This window comes from Danio rerio, chromosome 13, assembly GCF_052040795.2.
Source record: "Danio rerio strain M-AB ecotype USA chromosome 13, GRCz13ab, whole genome shotgun sequence".
Taxonomy (NCBI): Eukaryota; Metazoa; Chordata; class Actinopteri; order Cypriniformes; family Danionidae; genus Danio; species Danio rerio.
The window spans coordinates 22,184,227-22,193,862 of record NC_141033.1 but is presented as its reverse complement, the minus strand read 5'-3'; the positions used below and the strand labels follow the sequence as shown (position 1 = coordinate 22,193,862).

Genomic DNA, 9,636 nt, shown 5'->3' with positions numbered 1-9,636 from the left:
ATGACATGGTGATATAGATTTTTCTTGAGCTTTCAAACATTTTTTGTTTAATTATACATATACAAGGCGAGTGGTGGCGTAGTGTGTAGCACTATTTGAATATATATATATATATATATTTATTTGACATGGCCATTAAGAGATGAGGAAGATTTTAGACAAATTGTTTTAATCAGCAAAAATGTATGAATCAATTAAATGTGATGATAAATTATTATGGCACAAACTTTTTATTCATGAAAGAATACAGAAAATGGTTGCTACAGTACAGTTTACTAAGCATCACAATTACTTATAGATTTGAGCATTTTGAGCTTCAAATAAGCACGATTTAAATAATTTATAAAGGATCATGTGACAATAAAGACTGTGATGACTGCTGTAAATTCATTTAAATTTTGCTATCTTAATAATACAATTTAAAAATACAATATTAAAATATTATATTATTTTGGATATGATGTGTGTATCTATTCTGCAATGATGCACAGTATGCATGCTAAAAAAATTACCTTAGTACTCTTTGTGTTGCATGAAAAACTAACAAATGTATTGCTCAACTAAAAGTTTACAATCACAAACAAAAGAACTTGCGGCCTACTTGGTCCACTATCCATCTTACTTCGGATTAGAATTGACAGATTTTAATAGGTTTTGAGTTTGTACCCTGTAGATCATGACCAGGACAAAGAGCCAAGTATAAAGCATCTGTAAATGTCCCAACACAGAATGAGTATAGCGGTGTCATACTATCCACCCCTAAAAATGTCACCAAACCTCCAGGAAAGCTGCAGAAAATCCCTATCCGACTAAAACACTTAGAGATTGGCAAGGGATGAGATATACCTCCATGCCATGCATTGTAGTCTCCATCAAAATACTCCAGACACCAAGATTCAGCATGGCGGCCCAACCAGCAGTTCTCCTTTTGGCCTCTTCTTGGGATAGATGAATAAGTGAGACCCAGCTCCCAGTAGATCTTCCCACTCACATCAATCTCCCAATAATGGTGTCCAGAGTTCCAGCACTGGATGCTCAAGACATTCAGAGTGGTGTCGAAGCGTCCCTCGTGCTCCGGGACGTCCTGCCATTCATCTGTGAAAGTGGCGCAGTCCCCTTTAGATGAAACGATTAACTTGGGATGAGCAGTGGAAGGGTCCAGGACCACTTCTGAGGAATCTGGAAAATGAAGATAAATGAAAAGCTGATGTTAATTTAGTCATTAACATCATTAAAGTCATTCAATTAATTGAAAAATAGGTGACTTTTTTCTTCTGTAGAATATTTTCAAAGATTTTTAGCTGAAACTGTGGTCCTTGGTGAGTATAGCTGCACACTATATTGAAAAAGTATTGTTATTGCGATAATAGCGTATGCAATATGCATATCACAGAGCAGTGGAATAAATCTGTTCTAAGCATTTGTGTGCTTTGTGTGCATAACAAGTTTATCCGAATCTGACCAATCAGACGGACCCTTTACTATCTTCATCCCCACTTCTCTTGTTGGTGTAGTTAAGTGAACCTAGGGCTGAAAATAAACACTGGGAGATAAGAGAGAAAAATGACAACAGCTTTTAAAATTAAGAATATCCATAATATCCAAATATTCAGTCATTGGTGGTGTTTTAAAGTAAAAGTGTTTGCATGTTAAATGTTATTTTTGTCTGATCATACTTACTCCCTGGGCCGTTTTATATCGAAGCTGATATTTAGCCGCAACATATTGGTGTTTTGCAACATCTAATTTTTACGAGGTGGGTCGTTAGCCCAACGATCAACCCCCAACCTGAAGGACTAGGACATACACGCATACACTACAGATAATTTAGCTTACCTAATTCACCTATAGCGCATGTCTTTGGACTTGCGGGGGAAACCGGAGCACCCAGGTGAAACTGACGCGAACACATGCAAACTTCACATGCCAACTGACCCAGCTAGGGCTCCAACCAGCCAACTGACCCAGCTAGGGCTCCAACCAGCCAACTGACCCAGCTAGGGCTCCAACCAGCCAACTGACCCAGCTAGGGCTCCAACCAGCAACCTTGCTATGAGGCGACAGCGCAACCCACTGCACCACCGTGCCACCCTTTGTCATAACATTCATTTATTTATTCATTTTCTTTTTGGCTTAGTCTTTTTATTAATCTGGGGTCATAACAGCGGGATGAACCACCAACTTATCCAGCACATGTTTTACACACCGGATGCCCTTCCAGCTGCAACCCATCTCTGGGAAACATCCATACACACTCATTCACACTCATATACTACGTACAACTTATAGTATATAGACATGCTGTACCAATTCACCAGTACAGCATGTCTTTGGACTGAGGGGGAAACTGGAGCACCCGGGGAAAACCCACTTGAACGCAGGGAGACTACGCAAACACACAGAAACGCCAACTGACCCAGCTGGGGCTCGAACCAGCGACCTTCTTGCTGTGAGGCAACAGCACTACCTACTGTGCCACCACATCGCCCTTGTCAAAACATAAATAAATTATTTTTAAAACTGCCTATAAGATAGCATTTTGCAAGTTAGTTATATTGTGTGACATATTGTTATAGCAACACTTGACAACAATATCGCATATCACACATTTCCCAGTATCATGCAGACCTATAAGTCATTTTTCACCAGCATTTTGAGAAGCACAAAATGCATAAATAAACTGAATGAACTCTTGAAGAAACATTTGAGGTCCTGTGAAGTGATATAGCTTTGTGCATGTTCACATGAAACTTTTTATTTACAGTGGATTATGAATCATATGTAAATAATCAGTTATTTTTTAAACACTGATCTCACTTGATAAGAGCTCAATGTATCATCAAGAGCCATTAGCCATCCCGTGTGAAAAAATACTATGGTTAATAGTACAGTATGCTGTAGCATTTGTTAACATAGTTGTAAAAACTATAATATATTGAGCAAAATACATTTAATATAGTATGATTCAAAAAGACTACAGTATTTACCAATCTGCTTGTAAATATTTTTATTATTTTATAAATCACCAAAGACCACGGTTTCAAGTAAAAAAAAAATAAAAATCAGATAACATCTTGATGACATAAAATATAAATAATTTCAGCAAATAAAAAAATAATAATTAATTAGATTTTTATACAGTTGTAATTATCACTCTAATTCTGTACAAATAGGGAAGTCCACACTGCAAAAGAGAAACCATATAACTGGAATTAACCTTAACATACACAGTTAAAGTCAGAATTATTAGCCTCCCTTTAATTTTTTTCTTTTTTAAATATTTCCTAAATGATGTTTAATAGAGCAAGGAAATTTTCACAGCATGTCATGTATTATTTTTTTCTTCAGGAGAAAGTCTTATTTGTTTTATTTTGCCTAGAATAAAAGCAGTTTTTATTTTTTTTCAAAAACATTTTAGGGTCAAAATTATTAGCCCCTTTAAGCTATATATTTTTTCATTAGTCTACAGAACAAACCATTGTTATACAATAACTAGCCTAATTCCCCTAACCTGCCTAGTTAACCTAATTAACCTAGTTAAGCCTTAAATGTCACTTTAAGCTGTGTAGAAGTGTCTTGGAAAATATCCAGTACAATATAGTTTACTGTCATCATGGCAAAGATAAAAGAAATCAGTTATTAGAAATGAGTTATAAAACTATTATGTTTAGAAATGTGTTGAAAAAAATATTCTCTCTGTTAAACAGAACTTGTGGAAATAAATACCGGGGGGGGGCTAATAATTCTGACTTTTTTCACCTAGCAAAATTTAGAATCACTTAATGTGAACAATGTTTAGAAAAGCAAAAGCATTTAAAAATGTCGCTATTGTTTGAGTCATCATTCAAATTCCTGAGACCCTTCCATTTTATTTCATCACAGACTTTTACATGAGTTCTATTAACTCAGCCAGTGAACATTCAACCCAACATAAGTGTTTGCATTAAGAAAGTTTACACCTATATTTACTGTCATCCACTTGTGAACAGACTGACAAAATGCTTAATACCTGGTGTAATTTGGAGCCCAAGCAAGTCTACTATTTTGTTCAGTGAGCTAAAAACACACTTGTATTTATTACAAGGCTTTCATGGACAAGATCAACACTTTTATGTGTCATAGTAACTCACAGCTCTTCAGCAGCCTTTTGGCGACAGGGATCTGGGAGCGGATAAACAGTAGTAAATTGTTGGTGAGGCCCAGTAGCTGATCTGATTTCACCTCATCAAGTTTTATGAGACCTGGGTCTGTCCCTGTTAGCAATTCCAGCATCCTGCCAACAAAAAGATATTATCTCCACAGATAGCACATGTCCTCTCTATAAAAGGCTCAGGGTTATAGGGTTAGCACCTGATTAAGTTCTTTATATAAACTATCAATTGTCCCAAATACCATACCATATTTCATTCATTCATTTTCCTTCAGCTTAGTCCCTTTATTATCATGGGTCGCCACAGCGGAATGAACCGCCAACATAAGCCTGGCTTATACTTCTGCGTCAAGTGATCGGCATGACCCACGGCACATGCAACGCTCGTAGCTGTGCATTTATACTTCTGCGCACTTTCTGTTGGTCTCTACAATCTCTGCAACAATCTCTGCAATAATAATGCCCATGAAATCGATACGATTTCATAGTGGCACTCACAGGCTAGCATGCCTGACATAGTGACAAAATAACCTCTGATAAATGTGCTTCTAAATATACATACCTTTCCTCATTCATTGTGACCTATAAGAGAGAGAGCAAGAGAGAAAGAAACACATAGTGAGTTACATAGATGATATTTCTCATTGTAACACAGTGGCTATTTGAATTATTTGACATGTGATATTTTCATGACAGCCTGATAACACAAAACAAGGCCACAACTTTTGTCAGAAGCTGTTCTTCTGATTAAAAGCTCACCATTTCACCAGGCTGAGAGTGAATGTCCGCCATGGCTTCATTTAGCTGGACCTCGATGTCGCAGAGGATGGCATGGTTTGTCTGAATGAGCTTGTCCAGTGCTCGTAGCACCGCCATCTCCTCCATCTCCAGCAAAGACATGGAGATCCTGCAATCCTCCTCTAGAACCTTTCGCATCTCTTCATACTTCTTCACTATACTCTCCCTCATTGCAGATGACTTTGACTGAAGAAGTGGAAGAGATTTTTTATAACTAGACTCAAATAATAAATAAATACAAATAATCATTTTTACTTTGTTTATTTTAATTAAAAGGTTAATTAAATATTCCAAAATCAAACCATGCACACTATCATTCAAATGTTTGGCAATGGTAAGATTTCATTCATTTATTCATTCATTTTCTTTTCAGGGTAGTCCCTTTGTTAATCAGGGGTCGCCACAGCAGAATGAACTGCCAACTTATCCAGCACATGCCGCAACTCATCACTGGGAAACACCCATACAATCCTGCAATCACTCACATACACTTCGGCCAATTTAGCTTGCCCAATTCACTTATATAGTGCATATCTTTAGACTGTGGGGTAAACCAGAGCACCCGAAAGAAACCCACATGAACACCGGGAGAACATGCAAACTCCACACAGAAATGCCAACTGATTCAGCAAGGGCTTGAACCAGCGACCTTCTTGCTGTGAGGCGATCGTGCTATGCACTGCGCCACCATGACGCCCATGGTAAATAAAGGTTTTTTATTGCCTTTATTGTGATAGGACAGTAGATACTGACTGGAAGTGAAGTTGGGATGAGATCAGGAAAGGTCAACGATTTCGGACTCAAACTTGGCATGTCCAGAGTGTAGGTACACTACGTTTTTCAATGCACTGACCACTAGGCTACTGGTGCAAGGGGAAAAAAACAACTAAGGCTGAATTAACTTTAATCGAATAAATAGTAATTATGACAGCAATAATAAACAGAAAATGATACTGCATTTTTTTCAAACAAACAGAACTACTAACAAATACAGTACAAAATCCATACAAATTAAACATAAATTTATACAAAATGACAAAAAAAAAAAAAATTATCTTATAAATAATTTTAAAATAAAAGTTTCGAATTTGATGTATTTGAAAATGCTTTTATCCCTGCTATTTCAAAGTTGACAATTCAGAAACACGATGTTTCAGAAATAAGTCTAGCATTATGATTTGATGCTGAAGAAACAAAAAAAGTTTCACTGAAAAACTGTATTTCTTAGAAATACAAATGTATATTCTAAATATATTTTGTCACTTTCAATCATTACAATTTATATCTGCTAGATACAATAATAAATAAAAATATAAAACAAACCTATTTTGAGCAATAATGTAATGCAGCCACAAAAAATGCCTTATTAATTAAGCAAGCCTTAAATTAGCCTCCCCAGTTTTATTTTGTATTGTTAAAAACACACATTTTAGCAGCAGTGTAATATTTTCTTATACTTATTTTCTTAATTATGAAAAAAATAAAATAAAAAATTATATATATAGTTCTGACTTACTTTGATTTCATTTTGCTTGCTGGTCAATTTCTTCAATCTACATTTGATCACTTCCCTTTGCCTTGTAAGATGGTCCTGGATACTTCTTTCCATGTCTGGATAGGAAAACAAACACAAAACAGAATATTTTTGAACACTTTGAAATATTCATTCACATATACATGATGAATAGAAATAAATTAAAAACATATTTATCTTTTAAACATTCATTGTTTATTTGAATAAAAAAGACACTCAAACTCACCTGCCTCTTTCATGCCACCTTGTTTGCTCCGAATGGTCAAACTGAGACGGTCCTTTATGTTCCTTTTCAACAAATCCTCCGGGAGTAAACCTGCAACTATCTAGACCATCCAGCAAGAGATATTTTGAGGAACGCATGCTTCACTAATAGTGAAAGCAGATCAGATGGGTGGGTCACAGTGGCACGATCCTGCCAGTGATAAATGCCATTCACCTTGACTTGTCGCTATGCTGCATCTGTCACTGCACAGCCAATCGCCACCTGTGACAGCAAACTCACATGCCACTTCCTCCCCACGCCAATTTTAGAGCTGGTATTCAAAGAAGGGTATAGTGAGACATCGTCCCATGTGGATTCATAACAAGCAGGCTTTGTAATACAGCCTGCGTGTGCACTCTACAATGCCTATTAATGTTACTTGGAATGAATCAAAGTGAAAGTGAATTCTGGGAAATGCAGGATGAGAAGGTCAGTCTTCGTGTAGAGACGCACGTTATAATTCAGAATGAGGATGAGAGCGAATCGAACAGAATACATGTAAATGAAAATAATCAAATATGTTTAACTTTGAGCTCTCAGGTGAACCCAGCAGATGGCAGCAGAGCTTGCATATGGCTGGACATATGGGGGAGAATTAAATGAATCCCTTCTGAATAAGAAGATTTATGGGATTTCTGACTGAAAATAATGGAGATAATGTTAATGAAAATGATGATGTCATACAGACACTTAGTCATTACAAATACTACCATCCATGCTGGTACTACAAAACTGTAACAGTTGTAGTTTGTATATCATTAGCTATAAACAACTTACGAGCGAATACATTTAAGAAATAATAAAAAGAGAACAGATAAGATAAATGTACAAAATTAACATTTAATTTCTCTAAATATTTTGATACTTTTTTAAAAAATGTAAATAAACATGTGTATGAATTTATTTCTACACTGTAAAAAATGATGACAAAAAGTCAAGACTATATTTTTATGTTGCTTTAACTTATTAAATTATAACTTAAGTTCATCATGTTTAAACTACAATTTTAGATTTGTTTAGCTTTAACATTTTCAAATTGTAAAAAGTTAAACTTTATATTTTAATTCAGTTTAGTTGATGTAAGTCAGCGTTTCACAACCACATTCCTGAAACAGCACTGAATGTTTTGCATGTCTCTTTTGTCCATCACATCCATTACAAGTCTTTCTTTCTGTCTCTACTGATGAGTGATAATTTGAATCAGGTGTTTGGTTAAGGAGTCATGGAAAATGTGTAGAGTTGGTGGTCCTCTAGGAACGTGGTCGAGAAACACTGATGTAAGTTGAGATGACAGGAAAATAGGGCGGGGCGATATTGCAAAAAAAACAAAACAAATAAATCACAATATCATGTTTCATATCATTCGATAATAATAATTATTGAATATTTTTAACAATACATTAAGGAATATTGATTTATTTTTTTAACCCTTTTTTGTAATTTATCAACATTACTAAGGCAAATAGTTTTAATAGTCAAAAAACAAAAATACTTAAACAAAATACTGTATATCATTTGATTCAACAAAAAATATTGCAGCAAGAAGTGATTTTAGAGTGTATTATTGTTATTGTTTATAATAAATAACAATCTAACAAATATATGTAATACTACAATGTGATACATTTTAAAATATAAAATTGCAGTCAAATATTGAAATAAATGCAAATAATGAAATTAATAATTAGTATATATTATAATTATTAACTGCTATTTTTTTTAAATTGTATAAATAAATGAATGTATGTATGAATATGCACAACAATGCATTTTTTATGCAATGCAAATTTAAATGAATGAATGAATGATGGGTGAATTAATTACAGTTTTTGCATTCTATCTTAGTCACATCATTAGGAAGACTTTAAAAATGTATATTTAAATAAGATATTAAATATATAGTCTAAAACAGGTCGCATCATCATTATTATTTTTTTAAACTATTAATATTTTTTATAGAACTGTATTGTACAAACATGTGAATGTATGAGTGGATGATTCCCAACAGCTTGCATTCTTTTCTTAATAGCACCCTTGGAAAAATACAATTATGCAAATGAATAAATAATTATTAGTGCATTATAAATGATGTGGTAACTTCAAATACATATCTAAATGAATCAATAATTTAATGCAGTGGGCCTAAGTTAATCCACATTTGATAATAGTGCTCTAGATTTCATCCACTCTCAGCTTTTATCCGTCTAAAAGTGTGTGTGCGCACCCACAAGAAGTGGAAAACTTACACAACAAACACTGCATGGAAAAACCCAAATAAAGCAAGATCTGACTTATCTTCAGTGATCTTCCTTTGTCCTTGCTCTGCTCCCAAGTGCAACAATAAAGCACAGTCAGCTTTAGGTGTGCTCTAATAAACGCAGGCCTGAGCACATTACTGGACTCAAGGGTGGATCGGGAAGACCACTGTGATCCATAATCCACCTTTCATCAGAATTTCCTGTGGAAATAAAGTCCCTCCATTTCTCCAATCTCCACCATTAGACAGCAAAACCTTGACCCCACCGTCAACCTCCCCTCTGGTCCCTCTTTAACCCACTGTCTATTAGGCAGCTCAATTTAAATCCCTGCATTTGGACTTTAATAAGAGAATATTTGCTCCTGTATTTTAACCTTGTTATCCAATATCCTGTTCCATATTCCTTGGCGTGTTCGCTGTGGACTGCTTTAATACAGAAAGGGTGCTTTACTTGAGGCCCACATGGAGAAAGCAGGTCTTTAATTTTGCTTTTATCTTCTTGTATTTATTTATTTACTGCTTGCTTGTGAAGGCAGCTCATATAATTCTAAATACATGTAAAGTAAGGATAAAGATTAGTAGTTTGCGTTACTGAATATGTCAGTCATTTTGTTAAATATTATTAAAAGTTA

The 9,636-nt window shown here is 35.0% G+C and overlaps 1 protein-coding gene across 1 annotated transcript; it reads right to left on the bottom strand.

Annotated features, from left to right (window-relative positions):
* Positions 1–152: 152 nt before the first annotated feature.
* LOC108191962 (putative E3 ubiquitin-protein ligase TRIML1) lies at positions 153–7,295 on the bottom strand. The gene is made up of 6 exons (XM_087279180.1): positions 6,709–7,295; positions 6,465–6,559; positions 4,910–5,134; positions 4,713–4,732; positions 4,131–4,273; positions 153–1,179 (listed from the first exon to the last, which is right to left on the bottom strand). The coding sequence occupies exons 1-6, from the start codon at positions 6,719–6,721 to the stop codon at positions 629–631; spliced, it is 1,047 nt and encodes a 348-aa protein (XP_087135306.1). The 5' UTR covers positions 6,722–7,295; the 3' UTR covers positions 153–628.
* Positions 7,296–9,636: the final 2,341 nt, after the last annotated feature.

Coding starts and splice junctions, on each gene's coding strand:
- LOC108191962 (XM_087279180.1), bottom strand. Junction 5,135..6,464: donor GCAAGCAAAATGAAATCAAA/GTAAGTCAGAAC, acceptor CCACTTCTTCAG/TCAAAGTCATCTGCAATGAG. Junction 4,274..4,712: donor GTCACAATGAATGAGGAAAG/GTATGTATATTT, acceptor TTTTGTTGGCAG/GATGCTGGAATTGCTAACAG.